The sequence below is a fragment of the Drosophila rhopaloa genome, unplaced genomic scaffold (assembly GCF_018152115.1).
Source record: "Drosophila rhopaloa isolate 14029-0021.01 unplaced genomic scaffold, ASM1815211v1 contig_218, whole genome shotgun sequence".
Lineage (NCBI taxonomy): Eukaryota > Metazoa > Arthropoda > Insecta > Diptera > Drosophilidae > Drosophila > Drosophila rhopaloa.
The window spans coordinates 1,664,105-1,689,142 of record NW_025335104.1 but is presented as its reverse complement, the minus strand read 5'-3'; the positions used below and the strand labels follow the sequence as shown (position 1 = coordinate 1,689,142).

General features: G+C 37.7%; 2 protein-coding genes across 5 annotated transcripts in view; both read left to right on the top strand.

Annotated features, from left to right (window-relative positions):
- Window positions 1–13,212, top strand: part of LOC123037909 (secreted RxLR effector protein 161-like) — a 58,678-nt gene extending 45,466 nt beyond the window's left edge. Inside the window, exon 2 of the mRNA XM_044460761.1 lies at window positions 12,211–13,212. Within this exon, the coding sequence (XP_044316696.1) occupies window positions 12,213–12,833 (621 nt within the window). The 5' untranslated portion in view covers window positions 12,211–12,212 and the 3' untranslated portion in view covers window positions 12,834–13,212. The remainder of the gene's footprint in view (window positions 1–12,210) is intronic.
- A 2,143-nt stretch (window positions 13,213–15,355) lies between these two features.
- Window positions 15,356–25,038, top strand: part of LOC108041036 (tiggrin) — a 33,237-nt gene continuing 23,554 nt past the window's right edge. For 2 of the 4 annotated variants that reach the window (XM_044460789.1, XM_044460786.1), the window contains exons 1-2: window positions 15,368–15,562; window positions 16,131–16,400. In XM_044460789.1, the coding sequence (XP_044316724.1) occupies window positions 16,142–16,400 (259 nt within the window). In that variant the 5' untranslated portion in view covers window positions 15,368–15,562; window positions 16,131–16,141. Of the gene's footprint in view, window positions 15,563–15,752; window positions 15,859–16,130; window positions 16,401–25,038 lie in introns of those variants that run through there. The other 2 variants (XM_044460787.1, XM_044460788.1) reach the window with 2 other exon arrangements.

Genomic DNA, 25,038 nt, shown 5'->3' with positions numbered 1-25,038 from the left:
AGGTATTGGATATAGTCGACCGATCCTTATGAAATTTGGTAGGTCGGATTGAGTTGCCAAAAAAAACCCATAAAAAATTCCATCTTTCTAACTTTACAAACACCAAAGTTATGGCATTTCTGATCAATCAGTTATATGGCGGCTATAGGATATTGTCGGCCGATCCCGGCCGTTCCAACCAAACTTTTGACTGAAATTATAATACCCTCTGCAAGGGTAGAAAAATTAAAGTCCATGCTCATTCCATCGGTAGTATAATAAAACTTTAATTTTTAGAATTCAAACATAATTGTGAAACTTCTGGTTGGGTGCATGCATCGTTATAATTGGCGGATCAATTATGATAATATTCTTAATATCATTCCCAAAATTGCTCATTGTACTCATCCCTAATCGTGAAGTTATCTCCAAGTACGTACATTATAATCTTACTACTTGATCACTCGTCTGATTTACAACAGGTTATGATCCCAGAACGCTTAAACTGCGCGTAAAGTAAAAGTAGTAAAAATAATGTGGATCATTTTTGAAACACCAAATTGATTGAGAAACACGAAACTTGCAAATTTATTTCACAACAAGAGAGAACGCTATAGTCGAGTGCCTCGACTATTAGATACCCGTTACTCAGCTAAACAACTTAATATAAGATTAAGTATTAAATAGTATTATGTATATTAAAGTCTAAATGTTTGCACAACACGAGTAACGGTAATAGCGAATAGCTTTCTTTGAAAGGAGTTATCTTTGCCGGGCAATTGCAACTGTGTACAATGTAAATACATACATATGTATATGCTTACATGCATACACACATACGCCATTGTTTGACTCAGACCTCCAATTTGGCTAACTAGATTTGATTTGCATAGTTCTTGGGATATAGTTCGGTATTGACAAATGAAAACCATCGCAATTTCCTTTAATAGAAATCCTTATCGAGAATTAACGTTGACTCTGTTGAGCACCTTGGCCAGCTGTTCCAAAGTCATCCGTTAGATGGCGCTATTGTATTGCGCCATCTACCCCAAGACATTGGTACCACGGGCCATGAAAGGCGGAAATGTAGGCGCTAGCCAGGCTTAAGCGTTTAATGAGTTTTAGAGTGGGCGTGGCAAACTTTTTTTAGGCCAATCGATAGGTATTGATGAAACAAATACATATCAATTAAAATTTTCATAATAGCATCAAAACTGTGGCCACAGCTTGTGGCTTGTGGGCGTCAGAGGGGGCGTGGCACCATTTTGAAACAAACTTGCGCTGCGTAGGAACTCCTAAAATCTACATGCAAAATGCCAATCTTCCAGCTTTTATAGTTTCCGAGATCTCAGCGTTCATACGGACAGACAGACGGACAGACAGACGGACAGACGGACATGGCTAGATCGACTCGGCTAGTGATCCTGAACAAGAATATAAATACTTTATAGTGTCGGAAACGCTTCCTTCTACCTGTTACATACTTTTGCACGAATACAATATACCCTTTTACTCTACGAGTAACGGGTATAAATACTACTGCTGGGTAACACAATCAATTTGTTCAACGTAAAAGGACCAATTTATGTCAAAACTTCACATTTGGTATTTTGAATAGGAAGACAAAATATATTTTTATTGATCATATTTATTGTGGATCCTATGTCTATAAGGCATATCCCTTATTCTGTGCAATAGTAATTAACGATCTTAAGTCTGAAATATCATTCGTAATTTTCTGGTCAGTATTTTAGTGGAATCTTTTATCGCCTAAGCATAAATAAGAAAATCTGATTGGTTACCTTCCAGATGCAATTTCGAAATAAAGAAAATGACGTCGTCTTTCAGCTTCTTCGAAGAATGCTCTCAGATTTCCTTTGTAAAGTGTGTCCCGAAAGATCTCCAGTAGTTTGTAGTTCGATGTTTGGGGTTTAAATTCTGCAACTAGTCTCGATCTTTCGATGGCTTCAAGTAGAATCCTCTGTTGTCGCACATCATTAGTTTGGTAGAGTGAAATTACATAGTCCACTCTGGTGACGAAGGTTTTTCTGAACCACCCTTAAATTGCATGATGTCTTTTAGCTGCCGACGAGCTTCAGCAAAACTGTTGTCGCTTAGCGCTACGATTTGGGGTGCGGCGATAATTACAGATTTTGTTTAATTATACTCTTGGTCAAAAATGTGCAACGCAGTGAAGGAGACATCTCAGACCCTATAAAGTATATATATTCTTGATCCGGATCGCGTCCTGAGTTGATATATGTATGTCCGTCTGTCCGTCTGTCCGTTTGTCTGTTTCTACGAGAACTAGTCTCTCAGTTTTAAAGATATCGAAATAAAACTTTGCACACACCCTTCTTTTCTTTGCACGCAGTATATATGTATGTCGGAACGGACTGGATCGGCTGAATTTATCCTATAGCCACCATATAACTGATTGATCGGAAATGCCATAAATTTGATGTTTGTAAAGTTAGGAAGTTGGGATTTTGTATGGGTTTTATTTTTGCCAACCAATATAATTTGCAGAATATTTTGCAAGGGTATATCAATTTCGGCTCCGCCCGAAGTTAGCTTTCTTTTCTTGTTTATTTATTTATTCTTCCACTTTTTGTTGGACAACCGAATTGGAATTATAATCTAAATTAAATGGTTTTGAAATGTGTTGCGTAATTATTTATCGAGATTTGGATTATAAAATTTAATTTATTTTCCACTCGAGGTTTTTTTTGGAATACTTTTTGTATCCTACCGACTGCGACAGTGAAATTATTGGATTTGAGTCGAATAAATGATACACACGTTGGGTTTAGATCAACACCGATCTTTGAATTTAAACAAAATTAAATGCGGTTCTGAGACTTTATTAATTGAAGATTGGCTTAAGACTAAATTCTTGTGACAAAAATCTTTCTCGTGTTGCCTTTTGTTTACATAAATTTGGTAGCCCGCTTGTGATATTGATTGTATGTAATAATTTGAGAGTGAGAGTTTATGTTATTGAAAAGCGGCATCGCCTGCTCCAGATGTGGATTGTTTACACTGTATATTATTATTTCCTGGTATAAATATGTGAATATGTCACTATATATATATATATATATATATATATATATAGTAACACTTCGATTACGTTTTGAAATACGCACATTGAAAATGCTTCACTTCTTCAAAACCAAATAGAAGTGAGAGATACAAAAGATGTTTTTCGCGATGAGTTGGAAGAGAGTGCAGTTTAAACAAAATCATTACTGATTTCCATTTTAAATGAGGCTAAACGAAATAAGTCGAAAAATCCGCTCCGCAGTCCCGCCTGCCGATCGTCGCTCTTCCAACATTTAGCGGAAAACACTCCGAATTTAAAAATTGTATAATGTTTGTTCATAAAGATGATACGCTACACTATATTGAGAAATTTAAGCATTTAATTTCGTGTTTCGCTGGAGACGCTTTAGGAACAGTTAGGGCATTTCAAGTCAATGCCGGAAATTATCCCAAATCCCTTGCAATCCTAAAGTGGGTGTACGATAATAATTGCCTTATTTTTTGACAACTTTATAATTTGCAAAAAACTCAGCCGTCAGCTACCGCCCTGAGAACACTCATCGACACAGTCACAGTCCTTTATGACTCCTTGCTTGATAGATGCATTACTAATGCTATTTTAATACATCTGGTACTGAGCAAAGTCGATGCATGAACTAAATGAAAATGGGAAGAGCAATTAGACTATACTTCGCTTCCTCTTTGAGCGAATGTGAGGCGACTTTGAACAGTCGTCACCAACACTTGGTAGAGGAAAAGGCATAGAGTAAGAATCTATTTAGAGGTTTCGTTTCTATACAGATTCTTACTTACAGATTTAAATGCTATTAGCTACAAATCTAGCCATTCGTAATTTTTTAAATCAATTTATTTTCGGTTCCAAATATGCTAAAACCATTAAAAAATAAAAACATTATTAATGTATTTCAATATTTAGGAATTAAAAACATTTAGGATATTAAAAATCAAATTGATAAAATAAATTTTATAAAGTGGGAGTTTGTGGATAGAACCAGTAAATTTTGGGCGGAAGTCCTGAACTACTAAGACTTTGGGAACCCTTTTAGTAGGTTAGCGGAATTTGGCCTAAAGATTCTTTCACTGCCATGGTATGGTCGAATGCTAAAGTTGAGCGTATTTTCTCTCAGATATATTACTTAGAAAATTAAGCAACACCATAAACTTAAAAACCGTAAAAACCGTATGGGGAGGTATGGTTAATTCGGCCAAAATGAGTTTTTAAGTAACACTTTAAAGTCAAAAACGTGATTTTCGCCTAAAAATATCGATATATTAGTTATTATAAAATGAAAAATAATCAGTAAAAAAAACAATCGACGTCAATACCTGCGGACTTAGGTACAGAAATTGTGTTGTAATTTGGAGTGTTATTTACAAAGTAACAAACTGGTCACATCACTCACACTAAAACGAATTCGACATTGTACTTCACCGTCAAAAGAAGAGACACGGCTTATTAGCAAATATAGTTATAATTTCCTATGAACTTAACGTTCACTCGTGGCGTTATTATTTCGGAACGGATTTACTGGGGGTAACCAAGTCGCGAAATCAAAAATGGCGGGTGCGTTCATCAAGATCGAGGCGCTTAACGCAGAAAACTACGATACGTGGAAATTAAAGATGCGTGCCGTATTAGTGAAAAACGATTTATGGCAGTATGTAAGCGGTACACAAGAATGCCCGTCTGAAGAAGACAAGAAGGTGGCATGGTGGCGGCAAGATCAGGCCCGAGCCGACATAATATTGTCCATTTGCGCGTCCGAGTTGCCACTACTGGACGGTTGCGAAACCTCACATGCTTGTTGGCTAAGACTTCAGGAGCAGTTTCAATCAAGAGGCCCTGTGCGAAAAGCTGGCCTATTGAAACGGACCGCGCTATTACGAATGTCTGAGGATGGAGATGTACGCCAACATATCCATGATTTCTTCGACGCCGTGGCCAAACTCAAGGAAATTGGAGTTAAAATAGGTGACGATCTGTTAGCAATACTATTGCTATACAGTTTACCGGAATCGTACGAAACATTTCGTTGCGCAATGGAATCCAAAGACGACTTGCCAGGTCCAAATGTACTTTGTGTCAAAATTCTAGAAGAATCTAGTGCGCGTAAAACAAAAAGCGAACGAGACGATCAAAGCGCAATGTACGCGAGCCGGCATAAGTACAGCAAGCAGAAGTACAGCTATGCGAAGGAAACAGCACCAAAGGAGAACAGAAAATGTTTCGCCTGCAATAAAATAGGGCATCTAGCGCGGAACTGCACGTGGAGACGAAACACTAGACAGAGTGAGAAGTGCGACGAAAAAGGGAATATGGCAACAACGCTAAATATTGCAGAAGAGGCTAAAGGTGCAGCAGCCCTAGGCAGTATGTGGTGTATTGATAGTGGGTGTACATCTCATATGAGTTCGAACGCGAGACTTTTTAAAAATATAGAGAACACTGATAAAAAAGAACAAATAAGGAAACAACCAAGGTAAACGGAGTCGGCGATATAAACGTGCAGAACAAACGAGCGAAGTAACACTGAGAGAAGTTCTGTATGTGTTTGATCTACGCCAAAATTTATTATCTGTGTCGAAAATGACAGACAAAGGTTTTGAGGTGCATTTTCGGAAAAATTATGCAGTCGTTTTAAACAACGGGAAAGAATGGTTAATTGCTAAACGTTTTGAAGACCTCTACTATTTGGACACGAAGGCGCATCAGGCAAATCAGGCCATGACAGAAAATCAAAACAATTTCGATTTGTGGCATCGCAGAATGGGTCACCTAAATAAAGGTGATCTAATAAGTATGGCAAGATCAGGAAAAGTGCATGGTTTGGAGCTTGGTGAGAACTTAAGCCCATCCGAGTGTGAAGTCTGTATCAGTGAAAAACAAACAGCATCTTCATACAAACGGGCGGAAGATAAGAGAACCAGCTGTTTATTAGAAATTGTACATAGCGACGTATGCGGTCCAATGCGAACCAAATCCATTGGTGACCGCAAATATTTTGTCTCCTTTATAGATGATTACAGCCGCTATTGTGAGACACATTTTCTTAAGCAGAAATCTGATGTATTTGAGGCTTTCAAGGCATATAAAGCCTCGGCGGAAAACTTTACAGGCAGGAAGATTAAGGCTCTTCAATCGGACAACGGCACCGAGTATTGCAATAAGGCAATGGAGGATTTTTTCAAGACACATGGAATAAGGAGACGACTAACTACACCGCACACGCCGCAACAAAATGGGATTGCGGAGCGGCACAACCGTACTTTAATCGAGATGGCCCGATGCATGATGAGGCAGTCTAGGGCACCACCATCGTTTTGGGCAGAAGCGGTAAACACGGCAAGCTACATCCGTAACAGATGTCCGACAAAGGCTTTAGATGGCTGAATTCCTTATACCCAGTTTACAGGTAAAATACCGACTGTATGGCATCTGCGTATTTTCGGTACAAAAGCATATGCACTTGTTAAAGGCAAAAATCAAGGCAAGTTCGAATCAAGGTCTGAAGAGTGCATTTTGGTTGTATATGACTCAGAGTCCAAAGCGTATCGTTTGTATTCGCCGAAGAGGCGAGTGACTTTCGTAAGCAAAGATGTTAAATTTTTGAATATTCCAGGATTTAACAGAGTTCACTCCGAGTTCTACGAAGACGAGCAAGAAATCGGAAAAAATAGTTGAAGATGCCGATTTGCCACCGAAAGACGTATTTGAGGAATGCAAAAGTGTTTACGTAGCCATCACGAATGATCCGGAAACCCTTGACGAAGCGAAGAGCTCCGTTGATTCTATCGGCTGGTTCCAGGCAATAGAGGACGAATACATGGCGCACATTATCAACAAAACGTGGGAGATAGTTGAACGGCCAAGAGATAGAAAGGTTGTCGGAAACAAACTAGTGTTTCGAACCAAGGACGATGGCTCCAATACAGGAAATAAGAAAGTTCGACTTGTAGCCAAAGGCTGCTCTCAGCGTCCTGGAGAGGATTTTCAGGAATCGTTTTCCCCGGTGGTGCGATCTACGTCAATAAGGCTATTGACAGCTCTAGCAGCAGAATTTGATATGCAAATCCATCAGATGGACGTCGTCACTGCTTACCTCAACGGCGAGCTAGAAGAAAAGGTGTACATGAGTGTTCCCGATGACTTCATGGAGTTTGCTCGGCGATTAAAAGCAGGTGAACCCATCGGATCCAAACAGATTGCAGCTGATCCCAAAATTGTGGCTATGGCAAATGAGATGACCCCAGGAGAAAAGAGAGCCACAAATCCCACATGCCTAATCAAAAAGGCGCTTTATGGATTACGGCAATCAGGTTTGCGCTGGTACTGCAAGCTCACCGAAAAACTTAAAGAAATTGGATGCGAGCCAACGAAACAGGATCCATGTTTTTTCGCAAAGAGAGAAGGGCAGAAAATTTTGTTTATCACTATTTATGTCGACGATTTATTGTTAGCCACAAATCACCCAAAATGGCTTATTCAAGAGAAAGATCATTTAAATGAAGAATATTGGTCCTGTTAAAAACTGTTTGGGTATTGAATTTGATCAAAACTTGCAAAAGCGTACTGTTTCAATGTCCAGCAAAAGTACATTGATATAACTTTGAAAAGATTCGGAATGGTTGATTGCAAACCTGCTGCAACTCCAATCGCGGCGAAGTGCTCACTTAAACGACCGGAACAACCCAACGAAAATGAAATGGAAAGGTATATATGTGGGAAAAGAAAGGAAAACAAGAAGTGGTCATGTCTACAACTGTTCTGCATAAACATATTAGATTTATTTTAGTTTATTTACGTTGGTTTTTTTATCGACCTTGTAAACAATAATTGTAGTGTTATTGAATTACTCGAGGTCATACGTTGGTTATATTTTAATTTCTTCTATAACACAACGATGTATTCCCTTAACTTTCCCTGGGGAGTGAACCCGACTATGATAGGACTAGCTAGTTTCGTCTGCACGTCACCTCAGACTCATCAGCTATCTACGGGGATGGAAGCAGAGCGTCAGAAACTCCCCAATGTTACGATCAGATTTACGTTAACATTATCTTTACATTATTTTAAATCTGTTTACGTAAGCTTATCATTGGCAAGTCTGTCGATATTAGAATATCGATATTGCACGAAAAGAATCGTGGCACGAAGTATTCGCTTTTGCTTTCTGTGTTTCCGGGAGAGAAGATGTAAAACCACAAATCCCTTTGTTTTTCCATTTCAAATAAAATCATTAAATTATATTTGGAGTTGTAATTGAACCAATCACCGGCGATCCTCCAAATTGGTGTCAGAAGTGGGATTTACTTCGAAAAACTTTGATATATATGTAGGATCGCCGGTGATTGGTTCAATTTCAACCAGATCGACGAAAACCGTACGCCAGTCATGAGAGAGAGCGAGAGGCAAACAGCTGGCGTTCACTTTTCGTCGGGCCTTTTTTTCGCGTCGGTCCCCTGATCGAGGAAAAAAATACCAGAAAATTCCATAGCGTTGCCAGTCTGCGGAAAAGAACTTTGGGTGAGCCCTATCGAAAAGATTAAAAAATTATGAACATTTTAAGAAATGGAGCGAAAAACTCAAAAAACTCACAAAAGTCGATTGAAGGTGTTTACATGTAAGGACAAAATAACATTAATACTATTTGGGGTGCCTCTTGTCAGAGCAAAATGTTTTTTAGGTCCAGAATGTACGAAAAAACACAATAAAAGTGCAGCTATGAACTTTAAATTAGCAAATAATTATCAGTAAATTAAAAAAAACAACTGTTAAATTTAAATTGTATTGTTTTTTAATTTCTTTGTACACCGGCAGACTTGTCTTGCCAAGGTATTTGATAATATCTTTTAAAGGCTCTTTCCCGCAAATACGATATTTGAATTTTAACTGCTTGTCAACAAACCCAGCTGATTGACAGTACGACCGTAGCACGCTTAAATCTAATAAACTTTCAAAATTTTGGTCACACTGGAAAGATTAAAGTTTTTACGCTCGCGTAATCGTTTGTCGATCTGGAAACTAGGCTTTATGCAGAACAGTTGTAGACATGACCACTTCTTGTTTTCCTTTCTTTTCCCACAATCGGCCATCCTGAATTATCATTCGACTCGAATGATGGTTCTTCTGCAGATTCAGATTGAGGACTCCATTTCTTCATATATTCAGCAACGGTTGATGTTTTCCCTGGGCCTTCATGGTCACCAACTTTTTCCACAACATATCTGCCGTGGGGCAAAGTCCTGACTATTTTGTAAGGTCCAAAGAACTTTTGTTTCAACTTTAAGCCGGTGCCGTACTGCGTGCGCTTTATAGCTACGAGCTCGTTTAATTTGTAATGTAACTCCTTCTTACGCGTCTTGTTGAAGGATCTACGATTCTCCTGTTGAATTTTGGCAATGTTATCCTGCGCTTCCATACGAACAGTTTCTCTTTCCTGGTCTAGCTCTTCAATAGCGGCGGCTTCAAGGAACATGTTCAGCTCTGTTACTTTGTTAGTTCCCATTTCAACGCCTGTCAGTATCTTAAAAGGTGAGAATCTCGTGCTTCTTGGGGGTGTACTGTTCATTACTTGTTGTACAACTTCTAAATGTTTATACCAACTACACGGTTTTTCCTGACAAAGCTTGGCTAACATCGGAATCACGATCTAATGGATCCGCTCCACTTAACCATTTCCTCGGGAAACTCCGGTGGTAATCATCAAATGCTGAATGCCGTTCTGGTCGCAGTATTGTTTAAATGTATTTGCAACAAATGCAGCCCCTCTGTCTGAAATTATGCGCCTAGGGTTTCCAAAAACTGCCGCTTGACGAGTAAGTCGATCGATAACTCCTTCAGCCGTTGTAGTTTTTGTCGGGTGGAGCCAGACGAACTTAGAGAACGCATCGATCACCACGAGAATGTAATTATAGTTCTTGCCGGTCTGCTCCATTGGACCTACATGGTCAACGTTATATGTTTCCAACGACTTATTGGCTTTGTTAATAGGTGTTAAGAAACCTTCCTTTCTGCCTGCCTTGCTCTCAGAAACAATACATTCGACGCAGCTTTTTACCACTCTAACTACTTTCTTCGACAAGTTCGGTATGTAAAACGTCTTCTCAACAGCTTCCTTTGTTCTTTTTACTGAGAAATGTCCTTGCTTATGGGCCATACGAATGATTTCCTCTTCCATCAGACTCGGCACCACGATCAACTCTTTGACAGGATCCTTGTATAAAATACCATACCTAACGAAAAAGTCATCGTAAGTGCTGTTTTCGAGGGCGGCCATTACTGCGCGAACCCATTCATCCTGCTGCTGTGCTTCCTGCAAAGTCCTGGCCTGATATAATATATATATATACCTTCGATGAAGTACTCTATAAGACTGGCGTCATCCAGATAGAGATACTCCTTGTAATCCTCTTTTGGACCCTTTCGGCGATTTTTTAACATTCGGTGAACTTCAATTGCCGAAACCTCAGATCCGAACTCAGCTACTAATGCTCGCTTTAGAGATGACCAGTTGGAAATGCCTGACTGGCTTCGAACGAATATTTTCGCAGATCTTTTTAGCAATTGCTTCGAATAGATGAACATTTGAAGACTATTCCATTGGACTGCTGCTGCATTATCTTCAAACTCCTGGATCCAGCTGTGAACAGACGGCTGGCTCGTTCCATTGAACTGAGAAACAGAGTCCTCTATGTCGCGTAATGTAAATGAACTGCGACCTTCGCCTGGTGTAGATCTTGAACTGTGCATCGTCGTCGCATCCCCGTACTCAGACTCCTCATCCTCGATTTCCTCAGCTGCTATGTTGTAGTGGTCAAGAAGTCTGTCCTGCAATGTCTGCTTCCTACCGCTTGCAGCTAAATTAAGCTGTGACAATTGCTCTTTCAATGCGTTTACGTTTAGCGACAAAATTTCTGCCCTCTGCATTCTGTACTCATTATTGCTCTCTGTTTACAAAATTTGACAGATTAAAACGAATTTTTGAACTTAACTTAGTGGTTAGGTAATACAATGAATTTTGATTAAATATAATAGTTGAAAAATATTGATACAGTTCGCTCACTCTCCACTTCTGCAAAAAACGCACACACTGAGCTCACGCTTATTGAATCGGGTCTTCCTTCCTTCTTTGACACGACACACCCTGTGCCTACGCTGACGCTGTTTCTCCAGGCTTATTCACCAGAATTCCGCTTTCCCTAAGCCAAGTTTCGATGTCTCCTTCCTCCTTGCAGGACCTTTGCGCACGATGCGCACCTTGCTACACCTCTCAGGTGTACACGATCTGCCAGTGAACTGCTCTGCGTAAAACGCCTCCTCGATGAACAATGCTGCTGCGCAATTACACACACTCAGACTTTAGTGAATCTTTGTGCCACGTTCGCTTAAAAAACAATACAATTTAAATTTAACAGTTGTTTTTTTTAATTTACTGATAATTATTTGCTAATTTAAAGTTCATAGCTGCACATTTATTGTGTTTTTTCGTACATTCTGGACCTAAAAAACATTTTGCTCTGACAAGAGGCACCCCAAATAGTATTAATGTTATTTTGTCCTCACATGTAAACACCTTCAATCGACTTTTGTGAGTTTTTTGAGTTTTTCGCTCCATTTCTTATAATGTTCAGTGAGAAGCGCACGCCAAAAGATTAAATTTTTTAATCTTTTCGATAGGGTTCACCCAAAGTTCATTTCCGCAGACTGGCAAGGCTATGCAATTTTCTGGTATTTTTTTCCTCGATCAGGGGACCGACGTGAAAAAAAGGCCCAACGAAAAGTGAACGCCAGCTGTTTGCCTCTCGCTCTCTCTGATGACTGGCGTACGGTTTTCGTCGATCTGGATACTAGGCTTAAACATATTAGATTTATTTTAGTTTATTTACGTTAACATTATCTTTACATTATTTTAAATCTGTTGACGTAAGCTTATCATTGGCAAGTCTGTCGATATTAGAATATCGATACTGCACGAAAAGAACGTGGCACGAAGTATTCGCTTTTGCTTTCTGTGTTTCCGGGAGAGAAGATGTAAAACCACAAATCCCTTTGTTTTTCCATTTCAAATAAAATCATTAAATTATATTTGGAGTTGTAATTGAACCAATCACCGGCGATCCTACATATATATCAAAGTTTAATTGGCACTTTAATGTTTATTTCAGTTATGACTCGACCAGACATCGCCTACGCCGTGAACTTCTTAAGTCAGTTCAACTCGAGCTACGATGCAAACCACTGGAAAGCAGCTAAGCGAGTTCTTCGATATCTACGCAGATCGGAAACCTGGGACTACTTTTTCAAGGCTCAAGCGAAGATTTGTATGGCGTTGTCGACGCAGACTGAACGCGCAAACTTAACCGATCGGCGCTCATACTCAGGCCAGGCGTTCATCCTAGCAGGTGCGGCTGTGAGCTGGGAGGCACGCAAGCAAAGGACCGTGGCACTATCCAGCACGGAGTCTGAATATCTGGCAATGTCTAGCGCAGCCAAGGAAGCTGTGTATTTAAAGGCACTTCTAAATAGTCTAGGCTGGACCTGCGAGACTGTCAAAATTTTTAACGACAACCAAATCGCTCAGAGCTTGGTCAAAGGTTTCGGTTTCCATCCACGCAGGAAACAAATAGACGTACGTCATCATTTTATACAGGATATGTACAAGAGTGGTGACATCGATATAGAGTATATGCAAACCGATAAGATGCCAGCTGATGTCATGACCAAAGGGCTTAATAGTTTCAAGCATTCGAATTGTATTTCTTGGCTCGGCATCACTTGTATCAATTAATTTATAAATGGTTACTTTCAGGGCGCGTGTTGTAATTTGGAGTATTATTTACAAAGTAACAAACTGGTCACATCACTCACACTAAAACGACTTCGACATTGTACTTCACCGTGAAAAGAAGAGACACGGCTTACTAGCAAATATAGTTATAATTTCCTATGAACTTAACGTTCACTCGTGGCGTTATTATTTCGAAACAGATTTACTGGGGGTAATTCACGCAAGGAATTCCACAAATTCTCACAAATTGTGTTTAAAATTTCAAAACGATTCGTCCAGCACATTTTGCAGGATCGTGTTCACCGACCTTAAAATGGCAGCTTTTCCGGAAAGCGTTTTAAAGTTTTGGACACCCAAAAATCGAATACAAGTTTTACTCGGATCAAACTAAAATTTTAACGCAATATTCCCTTAAATGTTGTGCATTCAGAAAAAAAATAAAAAAAAAGGCAAAAAAGAAATTTAAATACCATAACTCCTCTTAAAGCTAATAATTATAATAGAAATACAAATGGAACATATACAACTTTAAATATTTTAACAGATATAGACTACACAGTCTGGACAATATATTTAGATCAAAACCCAATGAAATTGACATAACATCATTTTTATTCTTGTAATAAATATTGTAGTCGATACTTATTAATTATTTTAGCTTATGGATATACTTTTTAAAACTAACATGGATTTATTTATTAGGTAAATTTAAAAAATGTAAATTATATTAAGCATAGTCGGACATTTTTAATTTGACGCGAATGGAAAGATGTAAAGACGAATTGGGCAAAGGAAAGAACAATAGGATTCGAAGTTGATTTCGCGGTTTTTACATGCACTTTCATTGATTACCGCAGAGAACGGATCAATATTTAATTATTGAAAGTGTTTAGCACATGACAATTTAAACATTTAAACTATCAAATGCTCGCCCCTTGGCACTTAAAAACAAAACAAATATTTTATCGCAGAAACTAATATTAAAATAAGCAACAACGAATTAATAACACACCTTTTGTATATTGGCAGAATGTTATAAGGTTGGAGAAATGTAATTTTATCTGTTTAATATAAATAAAACTTCACCTTGTAGGGGAAAAAATAGCAGCAAATTATAAAATTATTTTTGTTTCTGTAATAAATTTGTAATAAATGGAAAGATTAATGAAGTTTTTAACACATTATTTACTGATGAAAACGCGTTGAATTCCAGATGAAATTAACTGATGAAATTATGATGAATTGGCAGGTAAAATGCGATGAATTACTGATGAAAATTGATGATTATTAACTGATGGAAATGAAATGAATGAATGAAAATGATACAAAAGCGATGAATTGCTGATGAAAACGCTATGAACTTCCGATGAAAATGTGATGAACTACTGATAAAATTGTGATAAAATACTGATGAAAATGTGATGAATTACTTATTAAAATGCGATGAATTTTCACCAAATTATTTTTACTGATTATTATTTAGTTAGTTAAAGTTTATAGCTGAGATTTTTTCGTCGATCTGAGTTCCGGGGTGAAAAAAGGACCTGACGAAAGTCACTGGCAAAGACACTGGACAAGACATTTTTTTTAACGTTCAGGATAAATTTCTGACTAAGTGCCTTTTATATTAATCCTTTCGTATTTTAGTAAAAATATTTTTTTTTTATATTTTGGGAGATTTTTATTTCATATTTGTTTTTTAGAATACAGTCGTTTTTTCGAGTCTGTGTTCGTAAAAGATTTTTTTCAACAGTGAACTAATTAGTTTTAAAACATTTGAAAAAAATGGTAGAAAAAGGCCGAAACGTTTTGAAAAACAGAATAACGTGTGTAAAGTAGCTGCAAAAATTTTAATCAACGAAAAATGAACAAATGGGAAATTACCAATTTGAGAGGCACCACGTTGTTTTTTTTCAAAACAATTTTGTTGTGCTTTCATTTTCCTACAATTTTACCTATGCAAAAACATTTTTCCCCTATATCCTCTTTAAAATACGAAAAAGATTTCGAAGTTGCGCAGAAACTTTTACTATGACAACAACATAGGGGCAACTTATAAAAAGAAATGATGCAGAATTTATAGTTTCGATAACAAATTTTAGGAAATTATCTCAAAACGTTGTCCTTTTGTTGTGACCTGATAAATGTCGCATTGTGTAATTTACTTAAATAATCTCAAGAACTTAAATAAAGATTAACCCATTGAGTCATGCAAAGAGAACGCCGTTCTCTGCAGCAGTTCATGAGTTATGCATTCGATTACTATTTCGGTCTAATGCAATCGAGTGCAAGCGAACTCAAAGCGCTCGAAGAGCAGGTTACCGGCTTATGAATCAATTGTATGGGATCATTGTCTGATTCGTTCACCAGCTTGACTGCCCGCCTTGGTGTCATGACGCAGCAATTGATTTCTCTGATATTTATTATGTTAGGTTAGCTCAAAACCAAAGGCATTCTATTTCTCTCTGCCGCAGAAAATCTGTCTCTGTATACTACAACCTCTTCCGTTAAGCGATCTTCCCATAAAAGCTTTGTGCTTGGTGCTGGGCTGTCAGTTTGTGTTTCACAGCGCGACAAGGCAAAACGGTTTCCTCTCGAATAAACGAATATTTGGGAAATAGCTGTGAGTGAATCTTGTGTAAAGTATCTCGAGTCAAATCCATTCAAAAGTTATCTGCGAAAAATACTTTTCTGGGCAGCCAAAATTCTATTTGAAAGTGAATAGCAGTGTAAGTCAGAAGATCTGTATGTTTTACGATGCTTTGCAAGGAACAGATCAAAATATATAGAATTTAAGAACATTTTTAAAAATAACAAGAAGCAAACTGCAGTGGCCCCAAATATATGTTCCAGAAATAAATACTACTAAATTTGGAAAAGGCATATGTGACCCATTTGAAGGGCCTAAAAAGTTCCACGTCGCCAAGTTCATTAGACTTATCAATATAAACCGGATGAAAATGGAATTCGGAGCACATACATAAAAATGTGGTCAAAAAAGAAACAAATAATACAGAACTGAGCAGTGAGTTTTTAATAAGTGAACGTTTTCATGGGCTGATACCGAGTAGTGCACGCATTAACCTTTGCCGACCCGCAGTCCAAAGCCGGTGCGATAATCTTGAGTTACGGTCTGAACTAGATTTGACATCCTCTCGTTATCAGCGCCTAAATATGTTTAGACTTTGCCTAAAAATAATTTATAATTTCTGCGGAGCCCTCATCTTGCTCGTTGAGTACTTACTTACTATTAATTATTGATACGTTTTAATGTTGCTTGCTATTATTGCTTTGCAGCGTGTCGCGGCATGAGGACTCTGGAAGTGCTCACGTTGCTTTTGGCGGCTGCCATAGGCCAGGGCTACGGCAGTTTTCAGCGGTCCAGTTTTATATCCAGCCCGTCATTATCCTACGGCGATGGAAAGTCCCCACAGTTGGTACCACAGCTTAATCCTTGGGCCTCTGCGCACTTTAACGAAGTGCGAGAGCTGGCTAACCATCTAAAGCAGAAATTCAACGTTCTTTCCCAGGGATCAACTAACTTTGGCTTCACATCATCGTGGAGTGGTAAGTTTTAATGTCTTAAAGAATGTATGAATATATATATATACAGATTCTTACTCTATGGTCATATTGAGGAGTAAACTATGTAAACTACCGCGCAATGGTAAATTAATAGTAAAAACCTGAAAGTTCAATGGTGCATAGTTTTTAGATTTTCAACCATTCAAGTTTAAGATAATTCATATATTTAACACTTAAAAGAAAGAAAAACAAGAAAGGAAAGCTAACTTCGGGCGGAGCCGAAGTTGATATACCCTTGTATATATTCTGTAAATTATATTAACCAAAATTATTCATATGATGCATTCTTAATACTCATACTTCTTTTGAATTTGACATATCAGCCTCTTTTATAATGCAAGGGAGTGACATTAACGGGCAGTAACGGTCATACAATAGCATAGATATAGTCGGCCGATCCTTATGAAATTTGGTAGGTCGGATTGATTGGCCAAAATTAAAACCCATAGAAAATCGCAACTTCCTAACTTTACAAACACCAAAGTTATGGCATTTCCGATCAATCAGTTAAATGGCAGCTTTAGGATATTGTCGGCCGATCCTTATAAAATTTGGTAGGTCGGATTGATTGGCCAAATATAAAACCTATATAAAATCCAAACTTCCTAACTTTACAAACACCAAAGTTATGGCACTTCGGATCGTCCAGTTATATGGCAGCTATTGGATATAGTCGACCGATCCCGATTCGACTTATATACTGCGTGCAAAGGAACGAAGGGTGTGTGCAAAGTTTCAATTCGATATCTTTAAAACTGAGAGACTAGTTTGCGTAGAAACAGACAGACAGACAGACGGACGTACTTATATCAACTCAGGACGAGATCCTGATCAAGAATATATATACTTTATAGGGTCGGAGATGTCTCCTTCACTGCGTTGCACACTTTTGACCAAAATTATAATACCCTCTGCAAGGGTATAAAAATGGCATTTACATTTTTCTTTATAATATAAAAGTATGCTTTTTGCTTCTAGATATTTTATGATTGATTATATCCGGATACGGATTAAGCTGTCTCCGTTATCATCTGCCTTTTAATTTATCAGCGTATTGTTTAGTGGAATACAATACTACATTTTTGTGTTTTTATGCATATATTTTTCAAGATTATGGTGCCGGAATTTTACTCTTTTTAAATTTCTTTAAGATTGATACAATCATATTGCGATGAGTAATACATTTCCTAAAATATTTAAACATGTCTAACATTATTTCGATGTCATAAGATCACTGAAAAGTCTGCCTTTATTATTTTAGTTTTTTATCATAAATTTTGGTATTACCCACCATATTTTGCAAGATTCTCGAAAAATCTTATTTGTATTTCTCTTTTCTTTGTCCTAGGCGGCAAGAACGGTACGCGCATTGTTACCACCCGTAATTAGCTGCTGTAAATAGCTGTCAATCTGAATTTATAAATATACAAATTGAATAATTTGTTTAGAATTTTATAAAATTATTGTTGTCAATAAAAGTGCAAAATTAATAAATAGCCAAATCAGTTAAAAACGGCAATATTCCCGGATGGCAGCTGGGTACAATATAGTTAAATTAGTAAAGCTGACCGTAGGTTTAAGCAATTTTGATTGTCCCAAACCAGCTTCTCCATTGAACATTTTTTAAATATTTTTGATGGACTGATAGTTCCGGTCTTTTGGGGAATGCCCAAGAAATCTTTCAAAGTGAAAAGCCCGATGCTAAATAATATATAAATTCAATTGACAATGAAAAGTATATTTATTTTTAAATTCCCTAACATTTTTTTCTACCGACTGCGACGTCAAACAACTGTCAAATCCATATGGTTAAATGTATATAGATATGATTAATTTCAACTCAAATCCAAATATATTAAAAAACAGTAACAAAAATGAATGAGTATTTTTAGTATTTAATCTAGTTATTTTACAGTACCCCAGCAAAAAGAAAAATCGGTATATACGTGTCAACTAACTTTATCGTATAACTCAAATCAGGTCCGGGAAAAATATGACCGATTGTCAAGTGAACGTGTAGGTTAGTCACACAGTATATAAATTAATTATTTCCCTATTTAGGTTTTATTTAAGACGTGCGGTACTGCGCGAATGAGAAGACTTGGGCTTAGAGAGACTATGCCCGTCACGATTTATTTCCAAAATTCAACTAAGTATATACATACATAAATCTAAAAAAAGAATTAAAAGAGAATTCACCAAAGAATGCAGTTCACTTCGACGACAAGGATCGAAAGGACCGAGAAATTATGTCTACGTCCTAAAATAGTTTATGCTTTTCAGTTAAAAAGGCAAGGCGCTCAGTATTTTTTTGCATATGTAACTTTCTAAAATAAACAAAAACAAGAAAGGAAGCAAACTTCGGCTTGCCGAACTGCCCCTGCAGTTATTACAAAACGACTACATTTCGATTTTTATGCCTACTTATATTACCAAAAACAATAGGCTATCTCGATTTAGCGCTGCATTTTGCCATCGTTTCTATGGCAGCTATATGATATTGTTGTCCGATTTTGACGAAACTAAAAGCGTAATTCTGATATACTATTATTACTATATTTCAAAAGAATATTTTGATACATTGAAAAACAGCAAAATAAAATGTTTTTCATCCTCTATTTTTATCAATTCTTTGATTTTCCTATGGAAGCTATGATATACATAGATCTCCGATTTTAATTAAATTAAAAACGTAATTCCATAGTATTTAAATATTACCTAATCCCAAAGAACAAAACAAAAAAATAAAAAACAACAAAGTTATATATTTAAAATTATTTATTCTTATGTTCCTTTGGTATATATGATATAGTCGCCCGATCCGGCTCGTTCCGACTTATGTATATACTACCTGCAATGGAAAGACAACTTTTGTGAAAGTTTTAAGCAGATACCTTTAAAACTGAAAAACTAGTTTGCATAGAAACGGACGGGCGGACATGGCTAGATCGACTCTCCTGGTGATGCTGATATACTTTATAGGGTCGGAAATGTCTCCTTTACAGCGTTGCAAACTTTTGACTGAAATTATAATACCCTCTGCTATAAAAAAACAGGAAGAATTCGCTACAACTTGCTGTTGTATACAACTTGATTAGTCTGCTGTATATAAATAAAATTCTGTTTGTCTACAAGTTTTTACATTTAAAGAATTAATTTAAAGAAACCGGGAATAGTAATTAATTTTAAATAGCTGTTAGCTTTGAACACGATCTGCGAAAGACGATGCAATTTTTCAAAATTGTTCAAAATTGTTTCAATTGTTCGAACTGGTATTTAAAATGGAAGAAAATTAGTTGATTAGTTGATTTTAAATTCCTCTAAACTCCGCCTACTGTAATGCGATTTTTAAAATACTGTGGTACAATTATTTTTTAATTTTCCAGGAATATTACTTAGCAAACCTATGTATGTACACGGTATTTAGAAACACTCTCTTTGAAGGACTCTATTTCTAAATTAATTGTTCCTTTCCTTTTTGTATGTGCTAACTCAGACACTGTTGAGCGATTTTCTCAAATATCCGTGAAGAAACGTCCTTTAACACGGCCTGTGAGTGAATATATTGCTTAAATTGGAAAGGCTTTGTAGATAATTGTTGTACCCACATTAGGATAATTTTGTCTTGCAACGCGCCGATAAATTTTAAAATGGTTTTTTAATTTACAAAATGCATAATAATATTAGCCTGGAGTTATGGATTCTTCATTAAGAACAAGAAAGGAAAGCTAACTTCGGGCGGAGCCGAAGTTGAAATACCCTTGCAGAATATTCTGCAAATTATATTCTCCAAAATTATTCATATGATGCATTCTTAATACTCATAAAAAATCCCAACTTCCTAACTTTAAAAACACCAAAGTTATGGCATTTCCAATCGTTCAGTTATGTATATGGCAGCTATAGAATATTGTCGGCCGATCCTTATGAAATTTGATATGTCGGATTGATTGGGCAAAAATAAAACCCATAGAAAATCCCAACTTCCTAACTTAACAAACACCAAAGTTATGGCATTTCCGATCAATCAGTTATATAGCAGCTATAGGATATAGTCGGCCGATCCTTATGAAATTTGGTACGTCGGATTGATTGGCCTAATATAATACTCATAGAGAGTCCCAACTTCCTAACTTAACAAACAGCAGAGTTATGGCATTTCCGATCAATCAGTTATATGGCAGCTATAAGATATAGTCGTCCGATCCTTATGAAATTTGGTACGTCGGATTGATTGGCCAAATATAATACTCATAGAGAGTCCCAACTTATTAACTTAACAAACAGCAGAGTTATGGCATTTCCGATCAATCAGTTATTTGGCAGCTATAGGATATAGTCGGCCGATCCCGGCCGTTCCGACTTATATACTGCGTGCAAAGGAAAGAAGGGTGTGTGCAAAGTTTCAATTCGATATCTTTAAAACTGAGAGACTAGTTCGCGTAGAAACAGACAGACGGACAGACAGACGGACAGACAGACGGACAGACAGACGGACAGACAGACGGACAGACGGACATGGCTATATCAACTCATGAGGTGATCCTGATCAAGAATATATATACTGTATAGGGTCGGAGATGTCTCCTTCACTGCGTTGCACACTTTTGACCAAAATTATAATACCCTCTGCAAGGGTATAAAAATAAATAAGCTAAAATTTAAAAGCGGCAAATTAAATTATTATTATTGTGCAATATACCTGAAAGTTGAAATTGAGTTATGCATCGGAGCACTCCGGTTACCGCCTGGATAGAAAATCGTGGTGACAGCTAATATCACTGTCACTGCCGACGGCTTGGCAAAAGTTTTGATATTTGGTTCTTTGCTTACATCTGTGCCTGACATAGTAAATTTATTATGTACATACGATATTTTTAGCTTCGGTATATATTATTCTTATTTTAATAGACAGCGAAGTTTATTTGGTTCTTTACAGTTATATTCCCAATGTTAAACCGGTGACAGCGACGCGAGTAGCGTAAGTGGACTTTGCTTAATAAATTTTTATTGTGACTTGATGAAATGGTTTCTAGGCTGCATCTTTGTTTTATTAATTTGAGAAAAATTTATGTTTAAGGGGTTTAAATGCTTATGTCGAAGAGATTTGAATAACTGCGATATGTTATTGACGATTGGAATAATGTGGAATAATGTTGGAATAATGTGTATCTCGGGATAAACAGGTTGTGTGTTGGGTTTGGTGTCCAGGGTATTTGCGTATACATACGTAACTTACATGCATAACTCACTGCGCCTAAACAAGAACTACTTTCAGAAATTATTCAATTGATATAATCGTTAAAATCCTCTTGCTGGCTGTCTACTTAAATACACCTGCTAGCAATACAGGGAAAGTCTGATGAATATTTTTTTTAATTGGCCATGTCTGCATTCTATTATTTTTAATGTGTGTCAATATTTTTATTGATATATCCTGACTTTACATAAAACATAATAATAAAAAATTTTTTTTGTATATTAATTAGCGATTTGCAATGTATATATTGGCCTCTGTCCATTATTTAAAACCTTTTTTAGAAGTTCTTCTTAATGTTGCAGAAGCTTATAAGCTCATTTAAAGCAAAGTTCGTGTTATCTGATCTTGCCCTTAGATTCCTTAGAATGTTCATTGTTATTACTTGAGTATCCATCATTATGTATGTATGGAAAAATCTTCCTCCAAAATAAATATTACCCGTCCGGCAAAGGCTCACTACAGCGTCGACTCCATAGAGTACGATTCTTACTCTATGTCGACTCTAAGTCATCAGCTTATCATTATTTTTCTCCACTTATCATACCCTTGCAGAGGGTATTATAATTTCAGTCAAAAGTTTGAAACGCAATTAAGGAGACATTATAAAGAATGTATGGTCTTGCCCCTGTGCAACCCGATAGTGGAAGCAACCTGCCCCTGTGCAGGTCCAAAATTCGCTAGTTATGCGAGTGTGGGTATCCGTTGATGTTAGTCTATCCGTGTGCAGACTAGAGTCAAAAAAAGTGCAATGAAACAGAAGTTTGTTCTGTGTTTACCAAAGATCTGTATTGAACTGATTTCGCTGCTGAGTACAAAGATTCATACAAGTGTCGAGCGTCCAACCTCGTCTCAGTTACAGTAAAGTGGGTCTTATTTACATATACAATTCGGGTTTGAATTTAGGATTCTTTAACAATATAAATTAAATGTCGTGCTCCAACATCCTCCCCCCGTTGGAAGGACTCTGGTTTTTGCAACAGATTGCTTAAACTGGGAGCGGCGCAATTTTGCAGAGTAACTCCTTTCATCGTCTTTATGTCGACAACTCTGACTTTTCCGTCAGCTCCAGAACAAGTATTTAAGATTCGACCGAGAGGCCACTGCTGAAGTGGAGTGTTGTCATCATGGATGATCACTAACTGTCCAGGCGTGATGTTGGCTTGCGGCGTCAACCATTTGCTTCGAAGTTGCAACGTATGAAGGTAGTCCCGTCGCCAGAGCTCCCAAAACTGCTGCTTGAGGTATGTGACGCGCTGCCAGAGAGTCAGACTGTTGGGATTTCGATCCTCCAGACATGGCTTTGATTTGGCTTTGAATTGTGGAGACGATGTAGATAAATGCCTTCTGAATTTCATTGGCATCAAGTTCGTTTGGCTGTGAGGCACGAAGCTCTTTGCTGGGAGGAACGCCGTTGAAAACTTGAAATATGAAAGCTACGATCCGGACAATTCGAGTACATGAAGAGATTCTGCTGATAAGCCTTTCAATTATAGTTTTCTCGATGCTGCTATCGCCACATTTAAAAGTTACCACAAAATTCTAATGCGTTGTCCGCAGAGTTGGCAATTGGGTTTTCCTTTGGCCAAGTGCATTCGTTGAAGCGAAGAAATGTTGGTCCGTTGAACCAGATTGTGTTTTTTAGATTGGCTGCGGCACATCCTCGCGAAACGATATCCGCTGGATTCTCCTGACCCGGAACATGTCGCCATTTGATGTTCGCGGACTTTATTTGAATAGTTGACACCCGATTGTCTACGAAACACTTAAGCTGGGATGTGTGCATTGTAATTGACAATTGTCGAGTCTGACCAAAAGTAACTTTCTTGGATATGTTCTCAAACTTATGTTTGATTTTATCCCATGTTTCGCAAAGAAGCAATGGTGCGCACAACTCAAGTCTTGGTAGACAGATAGTCTGAACAGGCGCAACTTTTGATTTTGCAATTACTAAACGCGAAATAGCTTGTTTTTCTTGAGATGATCGGAGATAAATACAGCACCCGTATGCACGCTCTGAGTCGTCTGCGAACCCGTGTATCTCGCACTCCGTACTAGACGAGGAATTGACGAACCTTGGAATTTCAATTTGGTTTAAAATGTGTAAATCAGGCTCGATTTGCCGCAATCTTTCTTGCAGCGCATCAGGCAGCGGCTCATCCCACTCAAGACTATTTCTGCAAAGTTCTTGTACAAAAATGTTGTACCTGATAATGATTGGACTTAGGAGTCCAAGGATGTCGTACAAACTTGCAATGACAGAAATAACTTGCCTCTCGGAGGAAGCTTCGGATTTCGGCAGATCAAATCGGAAACAAAATACATCCGTTTGCGGTTTCCATGACATTCCCAAGGCCTTTGTCACTTCTTTACCATCCACCTTGAATTGGTATTCTCCTAAAAAATCTCTCACCGCTAAAGTTCCATTTTGACAACTTCAAACCTGCTCGTTGAAGAATTTTCTCGGTCTGAAGCTTTTTCATTTGCTAGTCCTCTAAGCTGTCGGCTCCCGTGAGAAGGTCATCCACGTACATATCATTCTGTAAAGTATGAGATCCAATTGGGAATTCGTTTTCGTATCTCTTGGCGATAAAGTTAAGACTTTGAATCGCTACAATATTTAATCGAAATAGCTGTAGGGGCTGATCAATCTAATCTCTCCAAAAAATGAGCTGGAAATTACGGTCTTTAGAATCAATCATGAATTGCCGATACATTTTAGTTATGTCGGCTGTGAAAACGAATTTGTGTAGTCTGAATGCCAGCAGAGTTAGAATCAGATTTTGTTGGATCGTGGGTCCAACCATTAGAATGTCGTTCAGAGACAAATTCGATGTCGTTTTTGCGGAGGCATGGAAAACAACTCGCAGTTTAGTTGTTGAGCTTTGTGGCCGCAACACTGGATGGTGCGGTATGACATAATGAGGTTGGTTAATATTAAAATCAGATGCGAGTTCCATGTGGCCAAGATCCATGTATTCTTGCATAAACTTGGTGTACATTTTCTTTTGTTTAGGCAGGCGTCCTAATCGCCGTTCACGCTGAAGAAAACGCCGTCTGGCATTTTCCACCGCACTTCCGAGACTAGTTGGGGATCGCGCAAATGGCAAACGGACTTGAATTCGACCGGAGTCAAGAATAACAGCGTGCTTAAAGAAATGTTGAATGCACTCTTCTTCTTTAAGCGTAAACCTATTTTTGCTAGTCTCCTCAAATGATTCGATTTTCCAAAACCGTGCAAGGGCATCGTTAAGATCCTGGGTCTTAAAACCATTGCAAGAAAATGTGTGCGTCTTTGCGCCTGGTTGTAAGCCCATCCTAACGATACCTTCTGACCAGTCAGCAAATCAAAAAACTCCTGCG